The sequence below is a fragment of the Orycteropus afer genome, unplaced genomic scaffold (assembly GCF_000298275.1).
Source record: "Orycteropus afer afer isolate SDZICR_OR568_19922 unplaced genomic scaffold, OryAfe1.0 scaffold00177, whole genome shotgun sequence".
Taxonomy (NCBI): domain Eukaryota; kingdom Metazoa; phylum Chordata; class Mammalia; order Tubulidentata; family Orycteropodidae; genus Orycteropus; species Orycteropus afer.
The window spans coordinates 2,604,680-2,618,877 of NW_006921764.1; the positions used below are offsets into that span (position 1 = coordinate 2,604,680).

Consider the following 14,198-nt stretch of genomic DNA (forward strand, 5'->3'; position numbering starts at 1 on the left):
AAAGTCCCAAGATGGGCAGACAGCGTGGCAGGCTGTTGAATAGTGACTTGGCTACATGCAGGATTCAAGCATGCCAAAAGCTGCAGACCATGCCTAAAGCTTCTTCTCCTTACATGTTGGGAGCGGACCACATCCCTAAGGCAGCTACTCAGCTGCTCACAGTAGATGCCACCATGGAGTTGATTACCAGTCTCATCATGGGGAATAACTACATCCAGCTGCCCAGTCACTCATAACCAGGCCTAGCCAAGTTGACCCGTAACGTTAACTACTACAGAATGCTTATTTTAAATAGTTCTATATCTTACCATCCTGCCTTCCAGAAAAGCTGCATCCATTTTCTTATACCTTCAAAACACTGGATTTTGTTCATTTACAAAAATTTTTACCAAAAAAAATCTTGTTATATATACGTTTCTTGATTACCAGGTTGCAAGTCTTTTCATATGTTTGTTGGCCTGACGTGTATTTTGGTGGTTTGTCTGCAGCCCATGGTTGACAGCTCAGAAGAGAGAGAAAAGCTTGTGGGAGGATGGATGCAAAAGCTCGTAATTGTTTACTTCAACACAGAGAAGCCCTGGAGAGGGACATTAAGACCTCCTATATCATGGATCACATGATTAGTGATGGAGTTTTAACAGTAGCAGAAGAGGAAAAAGTAAAAATTGAGGTAAAGACCCTTGAGGTGGTTCTGATGTCTTGAAATATTTTAGAATTTATTTCAGATACTTACACTGGTCTTCATTAATTTTTCTTACAGATACGTTAATTGTTATACACTAAACTATTTATTTTTTTTTTTAGCCCACTCAACAGCAACGAGCAGCTATGCTAATTAAAATGATTCTTAAAAAAGATAATTATTCCTACATATCATTTTACAAAGCTCTACTACATGAGGGGTATAGAGATCTGGCTGCCCTCCTCCATGGTGGTGTTCCTGTTGTCTCGTCTTCCAATGGCAAAGATTCGGTTGATGGGATAACTTCATATGGTTTGTATTTATGATATTGTCTATCACATTGGCTGCATTGCTGTAGTTTTGTCTACCCAAGTCTGCCCAAGGCACTGTGATCAGCTCACTGGAAAATGCGTGTGAAAAAATTGTGATGTTTTCTAGGCTTAATATTTTTTATTCAGATCCATGTTAACCTTCACATTTTCTTTTTGCCCAGTAACCTGTTCACTGCTGAGTTGTTAATGTACATATACTAATTTTTAGAGATAATAAGAATAGGTTCTTATTTAAGTTCTTCTCTAATTGTGTGTGTTTATAGAGATTATGTATAAGAAAGAATAATAATCTTTAGAAATGTTCCTAAAAGAAATTCCATAAATAATCTTCTCTTTACACTCTTCTTCTCAGTTTTTAATATGAGAAAAAGAGAGTAGAGAGTCTGGGAGGAATAGGGTGGGTAAGGACAGCTACAGAGACTTTGATTGCCCACAGTCACCTTGAAACATACGTATTTGCTTTTGCTCTGGGTGTCAGAAAGTTGATGTTAATGTATTAGCCACTTTTCTTACTCCTTCTGGAAATTCTAAGGCTCTTTTGGTTTTTCATGGCATTACTTGAGTAACCTTTTACTTGAGTAACCATTTCAAACCAGTTCTGTTTATTCATGCTTGTTTATTTTGGGTTTCAGTAAGGACCGTTCTGTGTGAAGGTGGAGTACCACAGAGGCCGGTTGTTTTTGTTACTCGGAAGAAGCTGGTTAATACAATTCAGCAGAAGCTCTCCAGATTGAATGGTGAACCGGGATGGGTCACCATATATGGAATGGCAGGCTGTGGGAAGTCTGTATTAGCTGCAGAAGCTGTTCGAGATCATTCCCTCTTAGAAAGTAAGTTTTGGTTACTATGTATTACTGGCCAAGGAGACATCCTTTCGGGATTATATTGTATTCGTTTCCTATTGCTGCTGTAACAAATTACCACAAATTTAGTGGCTTAAAACTATACACATTTACAGTTTTACAGTTCTGGAGGTCAGAAGTGAGACAGTAGGGCTTACTGGGCGAAAATTGAGGTGTCAGCAGGTCTGAGTCCTTTCTGGAGGCTCGAGAGGGGAAATCCTTCTTGCCTTTTCCAGGTTATGGAGACTGCCTGTATTCCTGACACGTGGCCCTTTCCTCCATCTTCAAAGCTGGCAGTGCATAGCATGTTTAAATCAATCTATCTCCCCTTCTCATCTTACCACCTCCTTTCCCCCATGACCCCGTGACCTGTGCTGCTTTTTTTTTTATTATTTTTATTGTGATTTGGGTGAACGTTTACAGAGCAAATTCATTTTCCATACAGCAGTTCGTACATCATTTGTTTCATGACCTTGACTGCAATTCCCCACAATGTAACAGCTCTCTTCCCAGTTCCTCCCTGTGGTTACTTCTTCCCTGTGTCCTTCCCTTCCATGTACTCTGCCCCTTGAGCTGTCTCCCTATGCAAACACTGCCCTACTGGTCTCCCACGGATTAATCCCTACAAGGAGTGTATCTTCCTGATGTAAATGTTCACCCCATATGCCTGTTTATTGTTTGGCTGGAAGCCACAGGATGGAGTTCAGTTCCAGACCTGAAGGGTAGCTAAGGGCCATAGTCTCAGGGGTCTCACCAGGCCCCATCAGACCAGCAAACCTCTTTTTTTTTTTTTTTTTTGTGTGATTTTGAGTTTTGTTCCACATTTTCCTACCACTCTATCCAGAATCTCCTGCACCAATCCCCTGCACTGATCCCCTTCTGAGTGGTTGACAGTGGTAGCCAGGCACCATCTAGTTCTTCTGGTCTCATGGTCATATCCATGAGGATCACATGGTCTACTAGTCCCTTGGACTAATTGTTTCCATGTATCTTTGCTTTTCTTTATTTTTTTTTTGCTCTGGGTGAAGAGACCCACTGTTGCATCTAAATGGCAGCTTGCAAACTTTTAAGACCCCGTTGCTACTTGCCAAAGTAGGCTGTAGAACAGTGTGTTTGTGTAGTATGTTATGCCAGTTGGGCTTGATGTCCCCTGTGACCATGGTCCAGAGTCTACAGGTCCAACTACTTGCTCCCTCAGGGTGGCTGGCTGTGGCTAAGAAGCTACCACAACCTTATTCCTTGTCAGCTCTACTATATACCCAGACATTCTTACAGCACATACAGATATGCATGTAGAAACATCGTTTGCCAGCCCTATTCTTTCTTTTATTTTTTTTTAATTGTGATTTGGGTGAAAATATAGAGCGAATTCACTTTCCATACAGCAGTTCACCTACACTTTGTCTCATGACATAGACCACAATTCACCACAATGCAACAGCTCACCTCCCACTCCTCCCAATAGTTACCTCTTCCCTGTGTCCATTCCTCTATGCACTCCTGCCCCCTGAGCTATCTCCCTGTGAATAAACAGCCTTTCTTTCTCCCATGATGGTTCTCTCCAAGGAGTGTATCTACCTCAGGTAATGCCAGCCCGATTCTTGCCTCCCTCTTATAAAAACTTTTATGGTTACGTTGGGGTGACCCGGATAGTCCAGAATAATCCTTCTCTCTCAAAATCCTTAACATAATGATACCTTGCGGTGTCCTTTTTACCAGGTAACATATTCATAAAGTTTGGTGATAAGGGGGTATACATCTTTGGGTGGCCATTGTTCTGCATACCATCAACTGAAAACCAAACCAGCCGTCATGGAATTGATTCTGGCTCATGGCAGCCCCATGTGTGTCAGAGTAGAACTGTGCTCCATAGGGTTTTCAAGGGCTATTTTGTGGAAGTAGATTGCTGGGCCTTTCTCTTAAGGTGCCTCTGGGTGGACTCAAACTGCTGCTGGCCTTTGAATTAGCAGCCAAGCACTTAACCAGTTGTGCCACCCAGGGACACCTTTTGCCTACCACAGCTGTGATTAAACTTGGAATTTATTTTCTTCCCAGGCTGTCACAGAGAGGCTTGAGTAGCCAGGCCAGTAAGTTCATGTATGTATGCGATGATATTTAGTATATCTGGCAGGAAGCTACTTCCCTTGCATCTTAACAATTGGAGGGATTGTAAGATTGAAAATGGATCTTAATATCCCTACCTTTTAGGCAGCCCTGGACTTAAACCTTCCTGTCCGTTGATACCTATTTTGGCATCAAGTGCTCTAAGGAAATAGATTCTTAGAAACTCAGTTATGTTAATGACTCTGTCAGTGGTTATCTCTCTGTTCTGGTTACCTAGTACCACTTTGACAGGAATATACTGCAAATGGGATGGCCTTAACAAACAGGAGTTTATTCTTACAATTTGAAGGCTTAAGTCCAAGTTCAAAGTGCCAGGCTGTAGGGGCTGGGTGAAAGGCCCTCAACCTTGGGGTCCAGCTCTGCCTCCTGCTCCTGGCCCACTGGAGCTAGAGGCATTTCTTTACTCAGACAGCTGCTGGCTGTTGAGGCTGAGAAGCCCCAAGGTTGACAAGTAAAAAAGGCACAGTCCTGATGTTACCAAACCCCATGGCAGGCCATTAACTTAAGTCCATTGTAAGTCCCATGGTCGGCAGAGCATAGCAGGCTGCTGAGCAATGACATGGCTACATGCAGGGTCCAAGCGTGCCACAGGCTATAGACCATTCCAAGGCTTCTCCTTATATACAGGAAGCAGATTACATCCCAAAGGCAGTTACTCAGCTGCTCACAGTAGATTCCACCATGGATTTGATTACCATCTCATCATGGGGAATACTACATCTAGCTGCTCAGCCACTCACCCAGGCCCAGCCAAGTTGACACACAAACTGAACTACCACAATTCCACCCTTTGTCAACTTGGCATCTGTACAGATCTTCATTGAGTGGAATCTGTACCCATCTCTCTCCCTGGGCGGTTTCAGTCCCCTAGTTCCTGAGTGGCGACCTCACCCCCTTGGCCTGGCAGGGCCCCATTCCTCTCCCTCTTGGGCATGGCAGCCCCGCCCCCTCACTCTTGGGCAGTGGCTATGGCTCCATCCCACTGGTTCACACGAACGAGCAGCTCCATACTCCAGAACCAACTTGGTGAAGGCCTGGCTCTTTAAAACCTAGGGGCCTGTGGTGGTTCTACCCCCAAAGGCCATGGTCCTACCCTTTGAGGCTGAGGCAGCTCTGCTTCCGTTTCCTTGGTCTCTCTGCTTCTATCAATTAATGCCTGTGGGCAACTCACTCTGCTGGAAATCTTCCTGCCCTCAAAGCATTCAGCTTTCTTGCTCTGTGGGCTGGCCAACCTGCTACTCCATTTCATGCCGGTCTTTTCTACCAATTAATGCCCAGAGGCAACCCACTCTGCCAGTAAGCTGCCTAACCAAAGGCATCAAGCTTTCTCCTTTTCTCCTCCGTGGGCTGGTAAGGTTGTCGCTGTCTCACACCAGTCTCTGGGCCTCTGCTCCTGCCATCTTTCATGCTGATCTCTTTCTCTGCTCCTGCTGTCTGTCATGCTATATGCCAGGGTCTCTCTGCCAGGGTCTCGGGTCAAGGACGCACTCCATTCCTGTTTCCACATTTTAGGTATCTGTCAGAGCAGCACCCCACTTTCTCGGTACCAAATTCTGTTCTGGTTACCTAGTGCCACTCTGACAGGAATAGACCACAAATGGGATGGCTTTAACAAACAGGAGTTTATTCTCACAATTTGAAGGCTTAAGTCCAAGTTCAAAGGGCCAGGTTCTAAGGGCTGGGTGAAAGCCCCTCAACCTTGGGGTCCAGCTCTGCCTCCTGCTCCTGGTCCACTGGAGCTAGAGGTGCTTCTTTACTCAGACAGCTGCCGGCTGCTGAGGCTGAGGAGCCCCAAGGTTGACAAATAAAAAGGCACAGTCCTGATGTTACCAAACCACACAGCAGGCCATTATCTTAAGTCAATTGTAAGTCCCAGGGTCAGCAGAGCATAGCAGGCTGCTGAGCAATAACATGGCTACATGCAGGGTCCAAGCGTGCCACAGGCTAGAGATAATTCCCAAGGCTTCTCCTTATATATAGGAAGCAGACCATATCCCAAAGGCAGCTACTCAGCTGCTCACAGTAGATTCCACCATGGAGTTGATTACCAGTCTCATCATGAGGAATAACTACCACCAGCTGCCCAGCCACTCAACCAGGCCCAGCCAAGTTAACACACAAACTGAACTACCACACAATCCCATGTACTTGGCATACTGTATTAGTTTAAACTGTTAATTCCATTTCTATAATTAGTTTTGTCAGTTGCTTTTCTGTAAAAATAAAAATCTTTAGTAATTCATCCACATTGTATGTAAGCTCCATGATAAAGAAAAGTTGGGACTTGACTAAAGCAATTGATGATTGCAAGTAGGTTTAATGGATTCATTGCTGTTTGGTGACTGACTCTTACTTCAGATATTCATGTGTTCACTAAATATTTATTGAGCACCTGCTTTGATATTGGAATTGTTTTGGGCACTAGGGATCCAAAACGTAGGCAGTGCACATCTAAGAAATTGACTCATAATCTAGTAGGGAAGGCAGACATGTGAATGGATTATGGTGTATGTATCTGGTGCAAACTTAGAACAAAGGAAGGAAGTGTTAACTCTTTGGCAGAAGGGGATGAACAGCACAGGCTTCCTGAATGAGATGACATTTTAACTGGAGTTGGGAGGAGAAATAGGACTCTGATATGCATACTAGGTAGGAATAGGAAAATAGGGAAAGTAGGAAGGGATTGAGGTGGTTTCTGAAATGAGGAAGGGCACACCAGGCAGAAGAAAGTTTAGCACTATTTGATGGGGCTGCTGTTGACCTTATGAAGCTGGTAGTTTCTTAGGGAGTTCATCAGGAATAGTTGGATAGCTCCGTCATTTTTCATTGCCTCCATTTGTTACTGAGTTTTCCGTTAACATCCCTAGGAGAATACATAAACATTCCTGACTTCTAGTTCTAATAATTATGTGTATGTGTGTGTGTGTATATATATATAAAACACATAATCAGCAGATTAAGAAAACCAAACTCACTGCTGTTGAGTTGGATCCGACTCATGGTGACCCCTCCTTGGGTTTCCGAGGCAGTATCACTAAGGAAGTAGATTGCCCAGCCTTCCTTCCAAGGAGTGGCTGGTGGGTAGTTTACAATTATATAACAAAATGAATGGAATAAGCAGTAAGCCTTAAGAGATTTAGAAAGACAGGCTAGGCACATCTATTGTACACATGTAGGTTTAGCTTTTGTAAGCAATATTGATTATACTTTTGTCAGTTGCTTCAATCCCTAACTCCTTGTTTTTTTCTTCCTGTCATTACAGAGAAGTCCCTTAGGACTTCCATGCAAGTCTCAAGACCATGTGTTTCCTTCTTTTTTTTTTTTCTTTAAAAAAAACTCTAGTGCAATGTTTGATAAAATTTTTTACGTTTTTGCATTGTAAGGAAGTAAGTATTCCCTTCAATTTTATTGAAATTAATGAATTTTCTTGAAAACATTTATTTGTAACATAGTAATTTATAGAATTAAAATACTGCATCCCTAACTTGAAACAGTTTAAACAATGCTGGCGATTCATTACTCCATCATACTATCTATGAATTGGTCAACACACAGCCTGAGATTGGGTGGTGTTCCCGAGATGAGACAGTGTGGGGTAGTTATGCTCCACGGAGCACAGAAAGCCAGGGATATCCAGATGGTTTCCATGAGTCTTCTGGATATTTATCAGAATGTCTCTTGAAATCCTTTCTTCTTCAGAGTTGTGTTTGGTTGAGAAGACAGGTCTGAGGGGTTGATGCCGCTGAGCAGCCTCCGAGATAACCAGGTATCTGCTTGTCTGAGATGCAGGAGTTAAAGAGTAGGAGCTGAAGGTTGTATGTAAATCTACAGAAACAAGCTAATTACGGTTTCTACATTGTAGGTTACTTAATATCTTAAACTTTTGCCCTGTGAAATCAGGTAGCAGTCATGTTCTTCCGGCTGGCATTAATGACACCACCTTGTTTTTAGCTTCTACAACCACATAACATACGGGATTAATGTCTAGGAGTCATATTGTATAAATTGTGGTCTCAACAGATATTAGCCACTTTGCTGTGAGAAAATCTCTTGCAGCTATCAGTTCATACTGAGCTTAATTCATATTTCTGATCCACTTTTGTGGGATCTCAAGTAAAGAGAATTTAGTTAGTCAAATTCTTTAGTTCTTGACCTGTTATCATATGTAGTCTGCACAAGGCTTAGTTTCTTGCTTTATTTATTTCCTTTTTTAGATTTACTATTGTCATTATTCTTCCCCTCCCCATACGTAGCCCTTCTATTTAATATATATTCCTTAGTTTGTATGTGTTCTTCCAAGATGTGTGTTGTTTGATATTTTAATTGCACAAGTGGTATGGTATTATTTCTTATTTTCCTTGACAGTATATTGTGAATTACTTTTTCTTCTTTCTTTCTTTTTTTTTAAAGTTTTGTTGTGATTTTGATGAAAGTCTACAGAGCAAATTCATTTCCCATACAGCAGTTCATATATATTTTGTTTCATGACATTGACTATAGTTCCCCGCAATGTAACTGTTCCCACTTCCTCCCCATAGTTACCTCTTCCCTGTGTCCTTCCCTTCCATGCACTCCTGTCCCCCAAGCCAACTCCCTGTGCACACACTGGCCCCCTGTTCTCCCATGATTGAGCTCTCCAAGGAGTGTATCTACCTGATGTAAATGTTCAGCCCATATGCCTGTCTTTTATTTGGCTGGAAGCCACAGGAGTGAGTTCAATTCCAGACCTGAAGGGCAGCTAGGGGCCATAGTCTCAGGGGTCTCACCAGGCTCTTATCAGACTAGCAAACCTGGCCTTTTTTTTTTTTTCCAAATGATTTTGAGTGTTGTTCTACATTGTTCTCCCACTCTATCCAGGATCTCCTACACAAATCCCCCCTCTGAGTGGTTGACCCTGGTAGCCGGGCACCATCTAGTTCTTCTGGTCTCATGGTTGTATACTGAGGATCACATGGTCTACCAGTCCCTTTTATAGTATATTGTCCATTACTTCTGATTGCTACACTCCATGGATTCATCCAACTCATTTTTATGATCCATTCCACTTGTTTGATTGCCTGTAACTTTGCGCTGCCCCAGCAAAATTGGCTGAACTTTTACATAAATAAGGATTTCTTGGATGTGTGTAGCTAGGAACAGAACCACTAGGTTAGAGGAAGGATGCACAAACATAAAATTTGATCCCTTCCCATCCACCCCCTTCCCAAGTGACTGCACCAGTCTGTACATTCCCTGCTAGCAAGGTGAGGGGGCTTCCAGTGAAACTTGGTATCATTCGGTTTTATAATTTTTGCCAGTGCAGCAGATATAAAGTATCTTTTAATTTGTTATTTCTCTGTTAAATTTGAATATTTCTTCGTAAGTGTGCTAGCCTTTTAAATTTTCTTTTTTGTAGATTTTATTTATATTCTTTGTCACTTTTACCAATGATAGTTCCATCTTTTTCTTATTGCTATTTAGAAGTTTCTTAAATATTTTAGCTATTAGGTCTTGTTGGTTTTATACCTTACAAATACTTTTTCTTAATTTGTTGTTAACTTTGTTCTGGATGCCCTTAATACAAGAGAAGTCCTTAACTCTGATACAGACATATTAATTTTTTTTTGCCTTCTAATTTATAATTCTTGAATTTTGCTTAAGTAGTCCTGTTGTAGTTTTACCTTTCATATTTAGCTTTTTAATCCATTTGTCTGATTATCTAGACCACCTTTGTATGTGGATATCTATCTGGTATTTAGCTTATCTGTTGTGTTCTATAGCATGGATTATGTTTTATTTCCTAAAGTCCCCTTTTTAAAGATTTTTAAAATCTTGTTCTTAGCTCTCTAAATACATTTATTCTGCTTGTTTAAATTGTAGGATCACCTTTTCCATCCTTTCAGAGTCATCTGCTCCTCAGGCGTCTAGTTGTTTTGGTCTGTGATTTCACGTTCTCCTGAGGGTTTTGGGCACTGTGAATGGTGAGTGGGGAGAAGTCAGAGAAGAACCTAGAGCTTTTTGTTTGCTCTCTCATCTCACCACTGCCTGAGCCTGCCCTTTACTTCACTAATTCAAGAGTAGGTGTTTTCCCAAAGGTAGTTTTTAATTAATAATCATTTCCATTCTAAAATACAAGAACATTGGCTTTTTGCCATTTTATTGTAGTATAAAATACTCTTTTAAAAATGTGGATAACTGTAAGGGTTAGAAACTTGATGGAAAGTGTGCTTCTGATATAAATTTATTATCTTAGGTGGTGTTTGGTATAAATTAAGAAACATTAAATTGCTAATTATTTTTGCCTTTAAATTTTAGGTAACCCAATTTCGTTTTGAAGGTTTGACCCTTTGTTCTTTATATTTGTAGGGAAATTGTAAAGAGTTGGTTTGTCTTTAAACCATTTACATTTGTACTTACGTGCTGAATTTCTTAAGCAAGGAAGCTCTCTCCAGAGGCTGTCTGCATATTTGCTTCTGTCATTCCCTGGATTTCGTTGCTACTATAAAATTATTGGGAGCTCTGGTAGCATAGTGCCTAAGGCACTTGACTGCTAACCAGAAGGCTGGTGGTTTACCAGCTACTCCTTGGAAGGAAGGTTGGGCAATCTACTTCCATGGTGATACTGCTTCAGAAACCCAAGGAGGGGTTGCTATGAGTCGGGTCCGACTCGATGGCACGTAACAGCAACAACATAAGATTATTAGGAGCTCTGCTGGCATAGTGCCTAAGGCATTTGATTGCTAACCAGAAGGCTGGTGGTTCAAACCCACCAGCCACTTCTTAGAAGGAAATTAATTGCTACTAGGCTAAACCTCAAAAATAATTTTTCTCAATAAATTTCTCTGAATAAATTATAAATACATGCCTCATCCAAGGCTAAATTGCTCCCTCTTGTGTCCATAGTCAAGATGTTTAGGTTTTTTTCTGAAAAGTAGAATTAATGGCTCAATATTTAACTAAAAAGGATCCCTTGTACAGTGGTTAAGTACTCTGCTGCTAACTGAAAGGTCAGCAGTTCAAACCCATGAGCTGCTCCATGGGAGAAAGATGAGGCAGTCTGCTTCTGTAAAGATTACAGCTTTCAAAACCCTGTGGGGACAGTTCTTTGTCTTGTTGGGTCACTGAGTTGTAATTGTCTCAATGGCAGTGGGTTGGGATTTAACTAAATGTCATATTGTGATGGCAGGAGATTTGCAAATCACTTGGTTAATTTGTGGTTTTCTGTATTTTAAAATTTGTGCTATTTTATTTTTCTTGTCTGTGCTTACAATGCCCTACTTTTTAATTTTAAATTTAAATTTAGAAGAAAAAGGTCTTTGGCCTAGGTAATAGGCACTTTAAACCTGAAGAGTTTATTAGCTAGCTACACAGGATACTTTCTTTGCTTTGTCTTTAATTCTGGGATTAAATTTTTTTTTAAAAAGCATAAATTTTTTTAAAAAATACCTTCAGGAAAACAAGTTGTTTAAAATTTTTTGTTTGTTTTAAATATTACAAAAGTAGTATATTTATTTTTTTAAAAAAGTAACCATTCTCTTTATTTGCCCTTCCCCCTTTCTCTTAAATTCCAAATTTTTACCCTGAGTAATCATGTTAACAGCTTGGAGTGGATCCTTCTAAACTTTTTTCTGTGAGTTTACAACATGAACACATACAACACAGCTATAACATTAAGTGAGGCCTCAAATTGGCCGTTTCATAACTGTTGACTTAACTAAGTCCACTAAGGAGCTTCAGGAAACTTCTAGGAGTAAAGCAGTAGGACTTACCTGCCTTCTTCTGAGGTACACTGTGTTCCACGGCTCTGTCTTTGCCTCAGTTACTGCAGAAATCTCTGTCTCCTGGTTGTTATTTTTTAGATTCTAATGCAGATGCTACTCAGTACATTGCCAAATTCTGATCTTGTTCCCATTTCTTCATGCTCAAACCCTTCTGCATATGCTCCTAATCCATGATCAGGGAACTCCTCTGTATCATCATCCTGTTCTCAGAAGGTAAGTTGCTTTATGTGAAAGTGGGCAGTTCCCTCAGGATGATGCCTTCTCCACAGCCTTTTCCAGTGTATGTGACAGTTTTTTTCCTTTATATTCCACATGTTAAGCACCAGGAGATGGAGTGGGTGTTTCCTTTCTCTCTTGCCTCATCCAGACCATTATACCGCTTTCTCCAGCTAAACTTCTTATCCTTTTGAGGTTTGCTTCTCTAATCTTTCCCCGTGATTTCATTTTCCACTCATCCATGGATGGTTGGCGTTGTCACCTTATAGTCTTCTTAAGCCCTTCTTCTGTTGGCATGTGTTAATGATTTTGATATCTTGTAAATGAGTCATATGAAACTTTGACCTTTCATTTCCTTGCCGTTGACTGTTTTCTTTACTCACCATTAGCCATATATATACTTCCCTGATCACAATTTAGACCCTGGTCTTTGTTGTCATTCGAAATTATACCGCTTTTGAAATCTTTATTCTAAACATTCTGCTTTTTGCCCATCTCCACCTACTATTCAAGTTCACTGCTGCAGTTCTTAGACCTATCAGGACTTCTCATCCATTGATTCCATAATATTCTTGCTGTTTACCTCATTAGCCCCCTCCTAGACTTAGGCCTGGGAGCTCTGGTAGCATAGTGGCTAAGGCACTTGACTGCTAATCAGAAGGCTGGCGGTTCACACCCACCAGCCACTGCTCAGAAGGAAGATGGGGCAATCTACTTCCGTAGTGATACTGCCTCGGAATCCCAAAGAGGGGTTGCTATGAGTCGGGTCTGACTTGATGGCACATAACAACTACAACAACAGACTTAGGCCTGGGGGAGCTCTGGTAGCATAGTGCCTGAGGCACTTGACTGTTAACCAGAAGGCTGGCAGTTCAAACCCACCAACCACTCTTCGGAAGGAAGGTTGGGCAATCTACTTCCATAGTGATACTGCCTCAGCAACCCAAGGAGAGGTCGCTGTGAGTCGGATCCAACTTGACGGCACATAACAACAACAACAGACTTAGGCCTAGATTTTATTGCCTGTATTCAGTCACACCTCTGCACATACTCTTGACTGTCTAGGTCTTTCCTCTGCTTTGCCTTATAGAGCCCTGTTCTGGTTGAATGCTGACATCTCCATGCCAGGACACTTGCTCCCTTTTGCTTCATCCAGACTGTTAATCCCTCTTTGCTGGAGAGAAATCACCCAACTGAGTTCCAGTTTAAATTCATGGTTATAAACCTTTCAGTTGGACTAGATTTATTCAGTGGATGTGACTATTGCATTGAGATTTGTAAGATGTAATTAGAGAACAGCTTCATTCTTTCCCCACGTTGCCTGTTGAGACTTGTTCTGTGGGGCTAGTTCTTTCCCTGACTCAGTACAGGTTCAGAGACTACATACAGGTCACTTCAGGGTAGAAGCAGTCTCACTTCAGTGATTAACCTGTCAAGTCCTATTTAACACTAGTTTTGTGTGAAGATAAAGACTCTCTCCTTCCTCAGTTGGACCTGCCTTAGGCTTGGGAAGCCTGCAGGGAGAAAGGAGGCTATTGTGGACATTGCAGGTTGTTGTAGCTTTTTCCTATTGTAGGCAGGAGGCAGAATAGTGTAAAAGTTCACCATTCATGCTGGAGGTCTGAATCCCAGCTGTGCTCTATTAGCTGTGGAACTTTGGACAAATCAGTTAACCTTTTTTATAGCCAACATAGGAGCTCTGGTGGCATAGTGCCTAAGGCATTTGACTGCTAACTAGAAGGGTGGTGGTTCAAACCCACTAGCCACTCCTTGGAAGGAAGACTGGATAATTTATTTCTGTAGAGATACTACCTTGGAAACCCAAGGAGGGGTTGCTATGAGTCAGAACTGACTCGTAGGCAGTGAGAATGTAACTAGCAAGTGTAACTCTGGTGGCACATTGGTTAAAGCATTTGGCTGCCAACCAAACATCTATTGTTTGGACCCATCAGTGGCTCTGTAGGAGAAAGATGTAACAGTCTGCTTCCATAAAGACTTAAAGCCTTGGAAATCACGTGGAACATTTCTCCTCTGTCTTGTAGGGTCACTATGAGTTGGAGTTGACTTGGTAGCAATGAGTTTGGTTTGGTTTTCAGTACCTCAGTTTTCTCATCTGTAAGTAAAGATGACAATATTGTCTACTTGGTAGTGTGCTGTGAGAATTAAATGAATGAATATATGTAGAAACCTTAGAATAGTGCCAGTCAAGATGTGTTATACATAGATCTTTTTTTTTTTTTTT

General features: G+C 41.4%; 1 protein-coding gene across 1 annotated transcript in view; it reads left to right on the plus strand.

The window, feature by feature from the left end:
* The first annotated feature begins 532 nt into the window (after window positions 1–532).
* APAF1 (apoptotic peptidase activating factor 1) overlaps window positions 533–14,198 on the plus strand; it is a 109,599-nt gene continuing 95,933 nt past the window's right edge. Inside the window, 3 exon segments of the mRNA XM_042781830.1 lie at window positions 533–670; window positions 805–994; window positions 1,647–1,844. Coding sequence (XP_042637764.1) covers window positions 533–670; window positions 805–994; window positions 1,647–1,844 — 526 coding nt within the window.